At 39.6% G+C, this 18,678-nt stretch overlaps 1 protein-coding gene across 1 annotated transcript in view; it reads left to right on the plus strand.

Moving 5' to 3' along the window:
- The window catches only part of DPP6 (dipeptidyl peptidase like 6), a 429,771-nt gene that overhangs the window by 278,755 nt on the left and 132,338 nt on the right, over positions 1-18,678 (plus strand). The window contains exon 5 of the mRNA XM_075495503.1: positions 506-580. Within this exon, the coding sequence (XP_075351618.1) occupies positions 506-580 (75 nt within the window). The remainder of the gene's footprint in view (positions 1-505; positions 581-18,678) is intronic.

Below are 18,678 nucleotides of genomic sequence, written 5' to 3' on the forward strand. Positions count from 1 at the left end.
ATCACCACAGCATCCCAAAGACGTTTTTAACTGGGGAAAATGGGATGGTTTTCCTCAGTGTTGTCCTAATTGAGACAGGTAGTGCTGTCTCTTTACAATAATTTGCTCCAGCAGGTATTTACTGTTTGTTACCTCCAGCACTTTGGCCAGTGACTGCAGGGAATGAGAGGGAATTAGTAAATTGACATTTATCAGGGTTTTCTACTACCTGCTGCCCACAGCTGCCCCACCAGGCACTGTGCAGTAGGTTTGTAAGAAAAAGTCTGATTTTTTGAGATAGCTGCCTGGTCTGAGTCACGATGCAGTTATGCTTTCTCTTATGGGAGCATATTTGTGCCCCCATAACATTTCTGGTTTTTTAACAGAGATGTGATGTATTATTTTTCAAGACGCTTAGTCTGGCAGTATTCTTCATCGTTACAAACACGGTCATAACAATTAGTTCTAGATGTTATTGGCTTGAAAATTGAAAAAAATTTAATTCAATGTCTGATTTATTTTCTAGGTCTCCTTAAAGGCTATTCGATATGAAGTGTCACCTGACCGGGAATATGCACTTTTTGCTTTTAATGTTGAACCAGTAAGTAAATAGATTCGATTTCAAAATATACAGCCAGTGGTGGGCTTTTTTTTCCCCACTGCTATGCCAGTAAGATGATATTTTAAATTAATTGCTTCCAATGAAACAAAGAAAGAAAACCCCTCACTTAGATGTTCTGAGACCATGTCATACTGCCATCTAGTAGAGGAGAAAGGTATAAATTACACCGTAGAGGAAACACTGACATTGCCAGGATTTTATAGTCTTTGGGAGGGGAACTGTAAGGACATGTCTTTGCTACAAGGATTTCTGTTCCTCTTCTATGTAATTTTTTTTCCATGGTGCCTTTTTCAGTCACACTATAAATTTCTTCCCAAGAACAAAAAGCAACTGTCAGTGTCTCCCACAACTGAAATAATACATTAATTATGGTGTCACCGTTCCCAGTGCTGCAGTTAGGGTTGAGCTATCACTTTCATTATAAATCCTTTTCTTCAGAGTGTTAGGTATAAATCATTCATAAGAAATCACCGTTGGGTTACTACTAAGTTTTAGATTAGGGTGAATTTTCTACCAAACTTCAGAAGAGAAAAGTGTAATGAGTCATTTTTAAATGATGACTAAAGAATCAGACACATGGGAAGCAGTTCTTGGGCATGAATAATATTTATTTTCTTTATAAATTCTGCTGGTGTAAGACCTGAAATGTTTGAATGATAACTATGCTGTACTACTTGGATAAACTATAAGCCCTATACATTTTGTTTCCATAATCTAGAATTGCACCAATCCCTCAAAATGAAAATAATTCATTCACCAACAACTGTAATTCTTCTTCCATAAAATAAATCTAGTTTCAGCTGCTAACCAAAGGAAATTTTTTGTTGGTCCTTTAGGTAGTAGAGGTTGTGGCTCTGTTGCTCATCTGATTTCTCTGCTGTCATCTTTGGAGTTATTCCTGACTCACAGTGGTATAAAAGTCAGGAGAACCATGCGTGGTGTTAGAAAAAGTTGAAATAAAACTGTATCAGAAAATGTAGGGATAAGTCATAACGAGTTTTTGCTGGGAAATCATTGTTGGTGCAACTTCCCTTACCCGAAGCTTAGCAGAGTTCTAGACAGAGATGAATGTGGAAGTGTTAAGTTAAATCTAAATATGGGGAAGACAGCCTAGTGGCCACTGAGCAAGCAAAGCCTTTGCCTGAAAGCCCCCCTGCCTTGTGCTCCAGAGATGTTTTGTAAAATTCAGTTCTTTTAGTGGAGATTGGCCTTTGGCTGTGGAAACCCTGTGCTGACACTGCCCAGATGCATTGCGCAAGCTGCAAGAGCCCTGAGTAGAGAGGGCTTCCTCAGCTCCTCAGAATGAGAGAAAAATTCCTATAGCAAGAAAAATTATAATGAGAGAAAAAATTCCATTCCTAAAAAGTAGTAGTAAGAAATTCCCTTTTTATTCTCAGTCTTTACCCATCAAAGGGGCTGCACATTCCGAATATCTGCAAGAAGCGCAGTTACACAGGCTTTTGCAGCCCAGACTTTGCGTTCCACCTGCAGAGGAATGCCTGATGCAAGCAAGGGAGGAAGAGGAGGATGGGGATGGAAAGGGATGGACTGGACACGTTTCCTCCACATCCTCCTCTCTACATTTCAGTGCTTGCAGATCTGTGGTTTTGGGGTGCAGGAAAAACACTGGGGTTTTGGTGCTCTGGATGCCTGGCTGGAGGAGAGAGAGCAGCACACGGCCGGGTGCTCCATTCCTCACACCATGTCTTCTTCCCGAAGGGAAAACCTGAGGTGGCAAACTGGAAACATGACCTTTGGGAATATTTCAGGATATGACTAGACATATATTTGGTGTAAGAGAGCATTGCAAATTGTTCCAGTATTCATATAGGAGATTATGATAGCAAGAGTTCCTGAAATAGTCTTCTGAAACAAAACAAAACCAAACCCCCTCCTTTTTCCTTTAAGATCCGTGCTTATAAAGGATACAAAGATTTTTTTTTGAAGAAGCAGCATAGTAATAGAGGGGTAGTAAGATTCACTTCTGAATATTGCGTCCTTAAGCCATGATGGGTGGCTGTTTGTTTATTAAAGTTGCAATAACTGTTAAATTACTTATTCAGCTTTCTTTGCACTTGGTATGCAGACTGTGGCTACAAATAATTGCATGTTAGTTAGCTTTTCACATTTTCTCCATTTCAAACTGTATTCTTGGACAAAATTCAAATTACGCTGTTTTTTGCAACACAAAAAAATGATTAGCAAAGCCTTGGGCAGTTGTCCTTGTTGCAAAGTCAAAAGGAAATTTCAGGAAATGTATTGGCAAAGGACGTTTGTTTAAAGTTTAATTCTACAAATATTTTCAAAAAAGAAACTTCTTGAAACTATTGCTTCTTATTTTATAGGTGTCAGAAAGTGTTGCTTTATTTTTTGCCATTTAAAAGTGTGATGTGCTGCTTTTTAATTGCTTGTGGGTATAGGTGTTTTCATCATTTTTTTACACAATACAGTTGTGCTGCGTTTACATATGTGTACAATATCTTAATATATGAAATGTGAATTAATCATTTATCTGAATTCTAATATGAGTGGATTCAGCCTCTATTTTTAATATCGGCTAGGAATAAACATCAAAAGAGAAAAACATAGTGTGTCACTCAAATGAACTGAAATATTTTTAAGAAAAATGCTACAAAGTCATCTCCTGCCAGTAATAGCTTCCTTCTAAAGGTTTTCTATTTATTTGCACAAAAGCATCTCTGCTCAGTGTTGGATCTGGGTAACGGCACTGACACCCACATTGGACTAACACAGCCCTGAACTGGCAGACACCTATTTTGCAAAGATATTGAGGCAACTAATGTGTGTTTTCCTGTTGTATCACTTCATCATCTCAGAGGATGATGAATTAGAGCACGTTCCTTAAAATACATTTCTCCCAGGAAGCTTGGCAGGCAGTGGCGAGACTGGCGTGGGTACATTGTGGCTAGTCGGGCTGTCAGGTTTCATTCTAAATGCTTTTTCGCGGTGCTTATATTTACAGAAGTTTAATCTTTCAGGCAGCAATATCCTGGGTAAGCCTTGTGCTCATAGGGAGCTTTTCTAACCTTGAACACAGAAGATTTGTTCTTTTTCTGGAAAGGTCATAGGGAAGACACCAGGCTTCTTTGTCTTTAAAATACTCTTGCGATTTTTCTGTTGTTTGTTTGTTTTTTGTTTCTTTACAGTAGAGCAAGGTCCAGCTTGAGGCTGAAACCACAGGGTGAAGTTTTGGGAAAGCGCTGGGGAATAAATGCGCCCTTAGAGAAACTTTGATTTCAAATCATCCTTCCCCAAAACAAGTGTGTGGGGCTTTGGCTATAGAGTTCAGTAACCCCAAAACACAGAGGCAAATCGGGGTTTAGCCACAGCATCTCAGCAGAGAGGGTGCAGAGGGTCAAGGCTGTCCCTGATGGTGTCGGGTCAAAGCCACTCTTGCCCAGCACGTGGCTCCACCAGCACTGCTGGATGAGCTCCATGCTCCTCCTCCTCCTCCTCCTCCTCCCTCCCGGGGAGACACAGAGGTCTCTGGCTTTTGGGCTGGAATCACGTTTGCGGGTCTCCGTGGTCTCCAAAAGGGATTTCCTAAATAGCCAAGCGACAAACCGCCTCTTAAATTCCGTAGTGTTTCTGCGACTGGGAGAGCGATGGGGTAAGAATAATGACGAGTAACCAAACCCCACAGGTTTGTGTAGCTTACTGTGGTCGTCGGAGTTAACCAGTGCGGTTTGTGTAATGGTGATAAAAGAAATAGAGGAAAGTAAATGAGAAGAAAAGTGATTTTCTTGAGTGACATGGTGAGACATTAAATAGAGAATATTTAATTGCCTTGATTATGAATAGCTGTCGTAATGCAAGAGAGGAAATAAAGTGGCCGAGATTCTTCTTAAAGCTATTTGTTCTTCATTTCCAATTTACCAGTCCATTACCGTGTTTGAGCTAGTTAAGAGCAATTACACACAGGAAATCCTGGCTGATTAATACAGACCAAACTGCTAAGTCTTCTGAACAACAATTAGGGCTTAGAGACTTTTATTGCTGATACAACAGACGCTATTACCTATTTTGCAGTTAAAGGAATGCATTTTTATAATGCTGAAAGCTGCAAAGAATTAATCATCATTGTAATTAGAGCAGGCCCAACTATTTTTTTTTAGAGTAGTTTATGTGGTGAATTTAGTATTTCTTTTCTCCCTGCCCATTGCCGTAGATCTCACAGGAGTGGTGGGACCAAAGAGACCTCAGAAAGACCCAGTCCAAACCCTGGACTTTGTGTTTAGAGCATGAATGAAGTAAAAAAGTATTATTTATAGAAAGCAGCATATTATTATTGTTGGTGTCACTATTTTTCACTGTTTGTCCAAGTCTGGTTATTATGTGGAATGAGCAGGTTTTGTGCTTATGGCTCCGATTACAACCTCATACTGCTTTAATTAGTTGTGTAAAAATTAAAATAATATAACGCTTGCTATTTCCAAAACACTAATGGGTATAAATATTAATGAATCCTCACAACATCCTTTTGAGTTAGGTGAGCACTATTATTATGATAAATATGCCTCTGAAAATTAGACACTGTCATAACTATCATCATTAATATGGCTAATATTGTAGCTATGATATTTATTACTTAATTGAAATGGATTTACCAGTGCTAGAAATAGGTTTGCATGAACCTGTTTTCTTTCTGTGGCAATAAATATATTTCAAATTTACTTTTTTCATTCCCACCCAATGTTGTTTTCAGGAATAATGAAAATTTATAACATTTGTACCATAAAATAATGCTACCTGGTTTAGTGATTTGTTTATTTTTTGGTATTTGTTGTAAACCAGTAGAATTTTTGAGTGGGGCATTCTGAAGGGAAAAGCTTATGTTTATAGTTTTCGTATCCTTTTTTTCATATGAATGCAGTTTTGAATCTTTGTTGCTCATAGACCAGAAGGAGTCCTTCTCTTTTGTAAAGTTGCACAATATAAGGGCAGTGTTGACTGCTATCAAAGGCTAGTGGCTAAAACTATTGTCCCAACATTTTCAAACCTAAAGCACTTTCACTTTGTTTACTTATGAGAATTAGTTACCCCATATTAGGATAAATAACTGTAGATTCACTTCCTACATAAAAAGAAGAAAAAAATCAGTCCTAATAGTGTAAAGTTTATATTAGCTAAAATGTTTTTCTGTTATTACATCTGTGCGTGTGTGTATCTTCAAGCAAAATGTCTTCTCTTTTCTTGATTCACCAGAGGACTGTAGTCGTTCGGTGCTTCTGTAATGATCAGAAGTCAAGCCATTAGTGAATTAGTGGAACCACATAGACCAGCCACTCCTCAAATCTATTATGAATTGCTAAATCTTGGGTCTTTTTCATGAAGACAACAACTTCAGTAGCTTCCCATAGAATAAATATTACGAATACCATTCAGCTACTATTTAATATTTCAGTGCAATGCTCACAGCTTCTGAAAGTTGCACCTTTTTATGAGCGTGCCTGTGTGGGGTTTTAGCTAGGTAATTCTGGGGCACCAGGGCTGAAAGTCAGGGCTGCCTTTTTTCTCCTTCTTCTTACATATTCTTACGTCCTGTTTTCAGTCATATTATTTCAACAGCCAAGATCAGTAGAGTAAATATGCTCATTTAATAATGTGCTTTTTATCCTATTTGTAGTGATAAGGAGAACAGAAGTGCTCCAGCTACATTTACATAACAAAAGCTAAGGCTTGTGTGTCCAGAAGTATTGTATGAACAAGAAAGTACTGAGAACATAGAGGAGGTTAATTTTCTGGCTGATTGTTTACTTTGCATTTGAAACTGAAGCAGCAGCTATTATTTGACAAAATTTAGAGGCAACAATTTATTTTAAATTGAGAGTGTTGTGGGGTTTTTTTAATTATGAATCTGGTCGACTTAAAATAGCCTTTGTGAAAGACTGCCTATCTTTTCTAATCTCAAAACCACCATGAATAAATTTCCTAATCCGCCGTTTTCAATGCGGGCTGAACAGCAACAAGATAGACAAAAGAGGAGTTTTCAAAGGCATCAGACAAAGTTGATTCAAAAACATTTCTACGCTTCCATTTGCTTTTCTGTCAGACCTGGAGGTGTGCAGCTCACCCAGGCCACCAGCACTTCCCAGTCACCTTGCATTAAATACACCAAAGCTGCTAATAAAGAACGTCTGAGCAACTGGGAGGTTTTCCTACCAATGAATCTCAGTTCAGGCAGAAGTAGCAATATCTCCGTCAGACATACCGACGTACCGAGTTTTTCTGTCGCATGTTGGTATCAGTAATTGGTTCAGCCTCATTAATATTTGATATCTGCAGTGGCACAGAGAGAGAGGGAAGTTTGCCACACAACTCTAGAGGGATTTATAGGTTTTCAAAACTCCATTACAGCGTTGTGCAAACATTGTCTTCTCAGGTGTCCTCAGTTGTGCCTTTGGCAGCAGAGCCCTTTCGATCACAGGTTTTTTTCTGCTGCACATGCTTACAAAATTAAAAATTCTTGCTATGGGAGGGTGGATACCCATTTTAATTGAGTCAACATGTTATCAGGTGGTGGGAATATTTGTTCTTACTGCTCAGCAGTCATCGCTCTGTCCAATTTCTCTCACATTGTGTGTTTAGAATAGAAATTTTTGGAGGCAGGCACAGGATGGTGAAGCAATAATTGGTGACAAGTTTAATCCTAGATCTCCCTTTTGAAGGAGAAACTACAGAAAACTAATTTCATGTTGGTAACTTTTAGGACCAAATTTGGACTAACATGGGAAGAAAAGAGGTCAAATCTATTCTTTGTTTTATTTGTTTTGGAGAAGCCTGATGGTTCATTTCAAATCCCTACAAGCTCCAGCAGAAAATGTGTTCCTTTACGTAGCCTTATTCTTTGCTCTTAGCAGCAATCCTTCTGCTTTGGCACAGCCCAGTTTAATTACAGAAAAATTTCCAGCTTAAACAAGAAGATAGAGTGGGATTAGGCACTCAAATACATGAACTGCAGGGATGTTTTGGTATTTAAGTTCCTTGGGCCATGGGGCAAGGGGTTCCTAGTTAAAATTAAGGGTCTGTCATTGTAACTCTGGGTAGAAGCAGCAACAAAAAATGTGGAGTGAAATGACATAACCCAAATCTGCATACTTTTTCTTTATCTTCCATTCTTAATAAAGAAATGATAGGTGCTGAATCTCAGCAAAGAGGAATGGGTAGGTGGAGCCCTCTTGTCTTTATTGTCCATGGAAAAAGGTGTTTGCACCCCTTAAATGCAGGGAATGGGTACTCACCCCAGCAGCACATCCTCAGCAGGTACTCTAGGAGTGGGATCATCTCAATGTTGAAGGAACTGGTGGGGACCCTGTGTTTATCGTGGGTAGCCACCGTGGTTATTTGTGGCCTGCAGCTCTTTCCTGGAGCAAACAATAAAACCACATTGGGATCCCAGTTTTTTTGCTCTGTTGCTCCCCATTATTGGGGGATGCTTTCAGGATGAAGCTGGTGCTTATGAAATGATGATCTAGATACATTCTTAAAACACGTATGATGTGTTTGCCCGACCTGAGAGGCAAAGCTCTGCCCAGCAGGTCTTCCTGCAGTCCTCAGTCCCCACATTCCAGTTTTGCTAATGCATGCTCCCTCAATAGCAATGGTTTCAGTAAAACTGCACCAAATCTCAATTTCTTACTGAGTCTGCATTCCAGGGAGTGTTGTTTAGTGTGAGTTTTGCAACAAAATACTAACTGTGTGAAATGGAGCGCATTAAAAATGGAGTATGCTGACTTCAGCTGCTGTGCCACCTCTGAGCTTTAACTATTTTCTATTAAAAATGAAGGATTAAACTCTTGCTGTTCTTCTAATAATGTAGATAAATGGACTTAGGACTAGACTTTAAGCCTCCTGATTTGACCTGGGAGACTTTAACACAAATTGCACAAACATGACTGAGTGCAAAATAGTATTTCAGACTAAGTTGGACAGCCTTGCTCATGTAGCAGAGGCCGACAAACTGTATCCTACATTTATCCGCAGATACAGATATACATCAGTAAACTGAAAAGCAAATCCACAGTTGCAGGGAAGACTAGAGTAATATCAAAAGTCAGAAATAATTAGCCTGTCATGCAAGAGTACATAGCTATATTATGTATCGGTATCAGCTATCAGCAGTCTTCCTCTGTAAATATTTTCTTTAGCAAATGAGGTTTTCATCAAACAGAGAAGGGAAAATAAAAAGTCTCAAGGCAAACACTATGATACAAAAATAACCAATTTTTCTTTGCTTGGATAATATTACATTTTTCATTCTGCTTCCTTTTCTGAGTATATAGATGATCTAACTTGAACAGACAGACTGGTAGAGATTAATTTTCTAACAAAATTCACAAAACATCTTAAAAATAACCTGCAATTTATTTTTTAATAAAACATAGGTAAGGTAATTGTACAAGGTCTCCTAGCTAGTCAAAATCAGATAGACAGTCAGCAGTAAAATCATTCCAGTTTTCTTTCTTGCCCTCCCATGGGAATTCATCTTAGTGAAGCACAGGGGAACCCTCTGTGCTTTAAGAGGAATGAAATAAATGCAGCTATATAAAAATTATTGAAAAAAAATTAGAACTTAATAAAGAACTAGGTTCCTTGCAACATACAGAAGCTTCAAAATTACATTAGAGGTGAGTTCCTGGTGTTAGTGTAATTTTGCTTCCTAAGTTTTTAGGGACAGTAAAAATCCCATTTTGTGCTGGATTGTGATAAGTATAGATAGTTGTTTTAAAATGTTAAGGAAAGAAATATATTATGAATAAGACACAAAATGGGAAAACAACAGTGATTTAAAAGGCTTTAGAAACCAAAATCAGAAAGAATTTAATTCTGGTGTCTATGCAGAAACATAGGAAGCAATCCCAGCCTGCAGGAGTTTTTAATCTAATTGTTCTGATTTCCAGTGTCTTTTATTTATTTATTTATTTTTAATCTCTGAAATAGGAAAAAAAATATATTTAGTGCCCTCTTCTGGAAAACCAGATCTTACTATGCAGAGCACCCCAAAGAAATTCCTGTACTCAGAAATGCAAATCGTCTGATGCAAATGTTCTCCTCTTTAGCTGAGTTACGTGCCTAAATCCAAGGAGCGTGCAGCTCTGTGTTTAGCCTGAACAAGTGCCTTTTATCTCTTTAACTGCCTGCAGAACTCTCTTTTTATCAGGGCTATGTTAAAACCAGTAGTTTACATTCCTCCTTGGGCAGCTAATGACCCAGATTTGAAAATGGAATCTTCTATTCTCTTTTCTTTTATTCTCTGCTCAAAAAAACCCTCTTTCTTGAAAAGGGGAATGAATCATAGGGCTTTAGACAGGTCTTTAAAAGCAGGAGTCCTCAGATTTTTATGTGCAAGAGTGGAAGGGTACCTGTACAGTGATGCTGTTGATGGTGGTGCTGTGAAGGCTTGTGCAGCAGGCAAGGAACAGGGGATGCTCTGTGCTTCTTCCTGTCCTGTTTGCTCTGCCCCCACTTTTTGAAGAGATGCCCATCATCACCACAGTCCGTTTACCCTTGGAAGATGTCCACAGCATCATAAGGATGACAGACAAAAAGCCCCACTGTCTCGTATGGGACTTCAGTTTATTTTTCCTTATGTCAGAAAATAGAAATGTCACCTCCAGTGAATTAGATCCACGTGTACATCGAGATACAGCTCAGACTCTTCTGATCTCATATGGAACTAGAAAATGAATCTTTCACTGAGCAGAGACAGCATTTTTTGACCAAGGTCCCTGGCATATATCTGAATACTTTTATTCTCCTTTCACATCCACTTCGGTGCTCTTAAACTTCTGCTCTCTAATGCTTTTTGAAGGTCTCATCTCTCTTGTCTTGGATTCTTTTCTAAGTCTTCTAAGAGTCTTCTAAGAATGCCCTGAGCCTATGGCTATCATTTCAATGACAGTACTAACTTCTTTGTATTATTTACCCTCTCAACTGCAATAGTAGAAAAAGCAATTTTGATACGCTAAGAGTAAATTTTAATAGAAAGAACATATGCTGTGGTTCTGTAGCTGCTAATTTCTGCTGCTAAAGTGAATTATTTAAAAATGAATAAGTTAATTAGATATACTAAGCATTCAGCCCATTTTCATGGCTTGGTTCTCACGTAATTGCTACAAAGCTGCGCCATTTGGATTGTAAACTTGACAAAAAAGAGCTTTTTAGAATCTTTCCACATCCAGTCTGCACAGCTCAAGAAATGTTTCATTGAAAGAAGGCATTATCTAATGTTTCATTAAAAGCATTGATTATTAAGCATTGATTTCTCATGCTGTCCTTCGGCCCTCAAACTTGTAACTCCAAAGTCAACGAAGGTGACCATCAGTCAAGTGAATGTAGATGTGAACAATGTAAACTCCCCATCTGCGTCAGCTACCCTGGGCTACCTTTATAGTCAGTGTACTCCAGGGTGTAAATGTGAGGCTAAAATAGACACCAAAGACTGGTCGAGGAATCATACCCCAAACAGGCTTTTGGCACTGTTGTCTGGGAAGGAGGTGTTGCTACGTGAGGTCGTAGGTGCAAAAAGGGTAAATGCTTGTAAACAATGACTGGAGAGGTCAATGGCAGGGACATCCCTCAAGGTAGACAGCTGCAAAGAGAGTGCCTCCAAGCTGCAAACTGCGAGAGCCTGGGAAAGTATTTTGGGGAAGGATGACTATAAATAAGCTAGCTGTAGTTTTCTTTCTGAATCAGCTTTGCGCTACTGTCCGAGCCAGGATAGTGAACTGGATGGACTTTGGGTCTGACCCAATACAGATATTATTATGACCGTAGATATTACAAGAGAATCACAGTTGTATGTTTTGTGTGTGTTTGTATGGATTTGAAGGTCTTCTATGTTTCCTAGGTTTGGGATAATTCTTGTCTCCTTCTAAAACTCGTGTTTGGCCCTAGACTACTTTTGTACTCTTATCCTTGTTACAAAATAATGCAAAGTTTTTTTGTTTATCTTTTATTTCTTTTCCTTAGATATATTGTATGGTATGTTAGAATCGCAACATTAACTTTGTACTAGATAATTTAATTCTCATTTCCAAGTTTCTGAACCGGACTATAAAACAGGCAAGTGCAGTGCTTGGAGAATTTCCATCCGGTCTTGCGCTACGCCTGCTGCAGAGTGGGAGGGAAACCTGGGAGTGTATACCACGTGATGTGAATACCGATAAAAGTTTAAAAAGATCAACAACAAAATGAGCTCATTATTCACCACCCTCACTCGTCATTCTTAATAACTTGAGTGCAGATGCTTCCCAATAACCTGAGCAACAAGTGCACAAAGGCTCACGCGAAAATCCTACCGAGTGTTTTGTAGCTGCCGTTTTATTTACTAGTTAAAAATGGAGCAGTCGTCCTTTAAGCCAGTGATTGCGAGTGCTCGCTGGTGCTGCTGGTGCCAGTGCAGCGCTGTGAGGGACAGGTGGTTCGGGAGCAAAAGGAGGCTTTTGTAATTGCTTGGCAGGGCAGAGCTGTATTAGAGTGCAGCAGCAGTTGGCAGATTGGATTAACGCTCTCCTAGGGGCGAGATCTGGCACACGAGCTGTATGTTAATACCTGTAGCCTACCTTGGTTCTGGAGCTGCATTTGTAACAAAAAGAGCATCCACTTTACCTCCACCACGTCACAAAGTCATAAATCCTAAAGCTGGCCTTGAAATTCGCTTTCGGCGTCGTCAGCGGTATAAGGCTCTCAAAGTTTAATTTGGAAACAAATCTTTTAATAAAGAATTATTATCGTGAAACAACTGAGATAGATAATCAGTTTGTGGAGCAAGAAGTAACAGCATTATCTTACAACACTGCAGTCCATCTATCACTGTAGTGGATGTTGCCATCACACTTTATTTATGGTTATTTTGCAAACTAGAGACGACACTATTTGCGAAGGAGTAACTCCTTGGCTTTGCTGGTTCAGAGACCTTTGGTTTGCTGGATGGAAAATCAGCTTCTAATCCCAGCACTCCCCCTGTATGTTTGCGGGAGAGATTTGCATATTAACCGTGCATGTTGCCTGCAGCACACGACCCTATTACAATCAGCTTGAGCTTGAGTTACACACACTTCTAAAATGTAAGTCCCTGTGGCACGAACGTGCTGTCCCTTCCTGATGTCACCTTGATGTGAGATTGTTGCTGCTCTGAGGAAGCCTCCCCAGTGTGGGTGGCAGGGCGTTCACAGCACCGCTTGGCTGGAGTGCTGTTCTGGTTGTTCGCTACACACCAAGGACAAGCTTATAGAGAAAGGCTCCTCCAGGCTTGTATTGCGGTGATTGAATTTTCAAGCTTAGAGATTAAATTGTTAAAATATTTGAAAAACAGAGCCATGCAAAGACTCTACCTGATGATCCACTGCCTTTTGTGTTCTTCCACTCTCTATCCCTTGTACATAGCATTTTATTCCCTTCTTCCAAATCAATTGCTAAAATTTCTTCCTGGTTCTGGAGATACCCAGTTGCTGATTCTTGATTTCCTATGACATCGGGTAGCAGTGGAGCAGCTCCTTGTTCACACTGGTGTGGCTGAGATGAGGCGCTGACCCACTGGGTCTCTCTGAGACATTGACTGCTTCGTGTTGGCTGTGTCATTTTGCCCAGGCACAGTTACGCTGCTGAGTTGGGATCCTCCCTCCTCCCCTCCTCTTTCCAAGAAAAATGGTTTCCTCCCATAACTCAACTGTAATACATGCATTCCCCAGGTATATGTCTTGCTCCTTTTGCCCAAACGTTCAGTTAGCTCCTCTGGAATACAGACAATTATAGCAAAGACAACCAGTTGCCAAATGCTTTGTATATTGATTGATCCAGAGAACCCTTCTTCTTATCACCTTTCCTGCTCAAACCTATTTCCCCCATCTTTGCCCTTTCCTGAGCTCCCCAGACCGTCCCAGAGTGGCACAGCACTCTCAGTGTGCACTTTCTGTGGCTGTGACCGTGTTACACGTGGCTGATCAGCTGAACATGGTGCAGTGGGTAAGAGCATCCCAAATCACATGTTCGATAACAGCTGTGGGTTATTTGGCTGCCAGCTGAACCAACGCACAGGAAATGCTTGTTGATAGCATTTCATTATGGTTTTCCTAAGTTATTAGAGGCACGAAGAGAAATGGGCAGTGTTCCGTGGAGGGCTGTAGAAACAGGTTGGCACATGGCATGAGACTGTATTTGAGGTACATTACTTGGGAAGTGATAAAGTATAAAGGGATAATTCAACGTGGAGACAAAAGAGAATTTGCTGTCTCAGAAGAAAACAAAATAGGTCAGTATCACAACGAATTTGAAAGGTGAGAATGTTGAAGAGACCTCAAATTATATGGCTTTATTGATCTGTTTGGTTCTTGCAAGCAATTGAGCTTCACTGAGTGTGGGGTACAAAATACCAGTAGGGATTTTGGTGTGGTTTTTTTTTATTACAGTGACACAAAAGTAATAGATAGCATGTGGTTTTTCAGAGAATCTAATTCCAGGCTGGTTACTATGGAGTGCCTATTAGCAATAAAATGGTGGTAATACTTTGCTAAAATAGTTGGGCTGGGGAGAATACTGCTGACCAGTCTCTCCACTGGTAGAAAAAAATGAAAAGAGTGTTACCTAACTGCCCACAAACCATGTCTCAGCCAGAGGTAACCCCTTGTGCTCTAAATCACAAATACATGGGAGAATGAAAGATCAGAAATTGAACAAAACATTACCAAGAAGTTGCTGGTCAGTTACAGGAATGGATTTTTCATCCCTTTGGAGGGCCAGTTCAACAGGTAGTGGGAAAAGAAGGATTTCTTCTCAACAGAACGGAAGGGTTCAAGTTATTCGTCAGTTTTCAGGTTGTACAGTCCCAACAAAACCAATAGTATCATAAAGAATTTTGATCAAGGCAAAAGATGTTGACTCATTAAGTGAAAATTTAGTCTTTGATGTTGACTTTCATTAAAAATACAGAAAATTCTGCAAACAGGTACAGTGACCTGCTTTAATTCTCCACAGAATACCATAAAGTATGGCAGTGAGGTATTTTTAATCAGACAATTATCCTTTTCTCTACTGGAAGATTTGTATGAATGACATAGTTACCCTGCAAAGATAACACAATATTTGTTTGTTGGTGACTGACAAGTAGAAGAATCAATGTGACAGTGTGGTAGTGACTTGGGTCGTCCTTTACTGTGCATGGTATGTGCATGTAATAGAAGGAAACACAACCTCTGCCTAACATTGGCTTCTGATTTTCCTTCTGAACTTGTTTTTCCCTCCCTTTCGTGCCATCGTTAGATAACAGGGTACCAAATATGTGAGCTGTTTGCCAATGCAGAGCAGCAGCCTTCCTGCATTCTACTTTATTCTCTTTTCCCTCTTAATTTGTCAACTTCAGAGCCTGGTTAAATATCACAGATATTAAAGGCCAAATGGCAAATCGTCTTTTACCTGCATATTTTGCATCACAGCATGAATTACCGTTTAAGGGTGCCAGGACCATTTTAAAAGGTGGAGTATGTAATTATGTCAAATGTTTGGGATTATTCAATCGGTTTGACATTCATATGTGCATTTGGGGATTTGTCTGCTCATAGCACAAGTAGGAAAATGGGCTATATAATCTACTTCCAGCAAATGTCTTTTTAGAGACTCTTCATGGGAAACCCTTTTCATGGATCTGGCAGTTCCTGTTCCACTGGCCACTTGTGCTGTATTTTTACTGTCTTACTATAGAGTACAAAAGAGAATAGATTATAAAGACAATTTAGGTCTGTTAAGAATCCTGAGGGGATCTATTAGTTGGAGATATACTTTATTGTTACAGAATAAAAAGTCATTCCTTTTACCCAGATAACTACTGAGTGCTTTATGATTAATTACATTAAAATATATTTTTGCTATTTTCAGACTTTAGCCAACCGTTGTACAGTTTTATTTCCAATGACTAGTTAGAGTGTTCATTTTTATTTGGGGGTACTGAGATGACTTTTTGGATGAAATGTGTGATTCCTGAAAAAGAAGACGCTAAATAGTAGAAATTTTGTATTAAGCCTTGCAAACTGCTTTATAACACAGCTTGCACTTCTGCTCTGCCCTGTAGCTGTTCCCTTTCCAACTCTAAGTATTATGGGATTTTTTGTGAGTTTTCTAGGTAATTCTTTAATGTAAATAACACTACTGCATGAAGGACCAGGTGGCTCTATGGAGTCATTTAGAAAATGAATGCAAAGGATGTTTTATTCCTATACTTATCAAGTAAGTAATAATCATGAGCTCATGGCAGCCAGTCCACCTGGGTTTAATCTCAGATCCACGAACTGTTTAATATGCTGAACAGTAAGACCCTAAATTAGCTGTTTTGATAGAACAGCCTGTTGGAAGATGAGAGGATAGGGCTTTTTCCAAGGGCTTTTTCCCCCCTTTTTTCCTTGTAAACCTCCTTGAAAGAAAGTCTGCATGTGCCTCGTGTTTGTATTGATTCAGCACCTTGTCATACAAACATAAAAGAAAGCCTTTCCATAAACGCTGATTACTGCTGGTGCTAGCATGGTATCAGCCCACAAGGCGTGACAGAAACCAGCACAGAAGATGGAAGTGTAAACTAAACGCTTCCTTTCTTTCTGATGCTAGTGGTGAATCCTCAGCAGGTAGCGTAATCTTTCATACCAGCCCAAATATGCTGAAAACACATTTCACAATCTCCTTCTAAAAATTCTCTAATTTCCATCTAAAACCTAGTCCTTTGTGAGTTTCACGGGCAGTGCCAAATTGAAAATAATGGTGAAAATTTCAAGCTTTTAACAAGAAGTTAATGAAGGCACAGGCTCTGTGTGTCCAGCTTGTGACAAACCAGGTGAGATGTAGGGAGGTAACCAGGATCCTGCCTGTCTTTTGGACCTATGACAAGTATTTGTGCAGTTGCTTTCAGGCAAGAACAAGAGCTATGGACTCTAATTTAAAGTATATGAATAGTCACAATGAATAAATAAGTCCAAACCCATTCTATTCTTAAATAACATATATTTTCTATTTAAGTAAGCCCTGCTGGACTACAACATATATCCTTGGAGATGAAGCAAGTCCTTTGAAGGAGATGTTACTCTACCAGTCACACAATGCTTTGTTCTGCAGTTGCTTCTTCCGTTTTATTTCTGTAGCTTGTAGGAACCACAATTTACTTGTTATTTTGCAATTTGGTGGTGGGAGAGAGGCGGATGGTCTTCTCTGCTGCAATATGTGCTGCAGTGTTTGCATTTCCACTGTCATCTGGTCAGGTTTAGGTTTCTTTTGTTGATGACACAAAATGAGGTCAGTGGCTTCACAACAAGGTGTTGTCATATATAATTAGTCCTGTATTTTTCTGAATTTTAGAGATATTTGCCTTTCCAAGACTTAAGTGGAAACAGATAGATCCATCTCTTAGACCCTTTATGATTTCAGTGTAACCATGCACATGTTGCAGAGCATAATGTAGATTGAAAGTAAGCAAGATCTGTGCTGTGACCTGGGATGAGAAGCCCAGTGGGAGAGTGTTGCTGGCACAGTGGTTTTAGTATAATGACTTTTACAGCACTCATTGGTCACAGCTGGCATGGGAGCTTTTGTGACCCAATTTTGGTAATACCTAGAACCCTTCAGAGCAGTCTCAAACCTGTTCTAACTTATGTTGGCGGGATGACTTGGCACACAGGGTCTACCGAGCAAAACGGTTGCCAAAAACTCTGCTGCCTTCAAATATGCCTCTCTACTGAGAGGAGCTGTGTGTTTCTAGGATCCAGCCAAAAATCAGGGCTAAGAGCATCAAATCAATGCAATGGCTTTTACCGCACCCCTTGGATAGAGAAGTGGAACACAGAGAGTTAATACAGTTATTTTTGTTGGCTAAGCCTCAGAAACAGAGAGGTTAAATGAAATGAATACTAACTTTCAAGCACTGTCTAGTCTCTCAGTCTCAGCTTTGGATTTCAGAAGAATGCTTATCCCTTTCCTGCACTTTCCCTGGTGTGTGGTGTTCCTACTGGTAAGTGAATAGCCTAATTCAGCTTGACCCCAGCAGAAATTTCAGTTGAGATATTAAGCGGACATAGTCATCCTCTCAGAAAGTTAAAATAACTTCATTTGGTTTGCATATCTAAGAGGAAAGCAGCCATTTCATTTCTCAGAAAGACATTAAGTGATGTTTCTCTTGAATTCCTCTCTGCTTAGGAGGGTTGCTCACAGTGTTTTCCAAACAGGTTTGAAATAATAGGGATGAGAAGGACTTTTGAGCTGCATGCACTCTTGTCCTTAAGAACTATAATAATAATGAATGTCTGATCCTGAAATCTTTGCTCATGCAAGTAGTTGTTGTTTACATGAGCAAACCTACTGATTTTAAGAATTTATTTGAGAAAGTATTGCTCCTATGAATGAACTCTGCTAGCTGCAAGCCTTTGAAGACTACATGCTACAGGCACAGCTCATGTGAGATATTTTAGAGTCTGGCCAAAGACCAAGAGGATGACAAATGATGTTCAGAAAATAAAGGAGTTCTTTGAGAGTCCCACAGCTTTTGTTTTCCCCACTGCTAAACTCTCTCAGCAAAGAAAATGTTTTACTTAGGTCTCCATTAATGGCTCTAAGACAGCTCTCAACTCTCTAGCATGGGTGTGGGGACTCTGTACCACAAGCAGGGACATCAGCAGATGTCCTGCTCAAAACTTCCCTGGCGGTTTCTTTTCCCTCCATCCTGCCACATTTCTCTATTTTACCCGAAGGCTTCTGTTCATAATCATTTTGGGGGCTGACTTCTGCCTCTGCCGCTGATAGCTGACAACACAGCATGGCTTGTTACCTTGAACACCAGTCCTTGCCTCATATCACAACTTGTATATCTACAACATTTTCCACATCTTACTGAGAGGATATTTGAAGACAAAAGTTGCTCAGTATTTAATAGCAATGAATTATTAGGTTTTTCAGCTCTGTAGACAAATTTAGTCTTCCAGTGCATTTTCTTTAAGGAATTTTAGCAGTTTTAGAACTTCACGAAGGCTGGAATAAAATCTAAGGCCACATGCATCAGCCAGGTCTCCAATATCAGCATTATAAGA

The sequence above is a fragment of the Mycteria americana genome, chromosome 2 (assembly GCF_035582795.1).
Source record: "Mycteria americana isolate JAX WOST 10 ecotype Jacksonville Zoo and Gardens chromosome 2, USCA_MyAme_1.0, whole genome shotgun sequence".
Classification (NCBI taxonomy): domain Eukaryota; kingdom Metazoa; phylum Chordata; class Aves; order Ciconiiformes; family Ciconiidae; genus Mycteria; species Mycteria americana.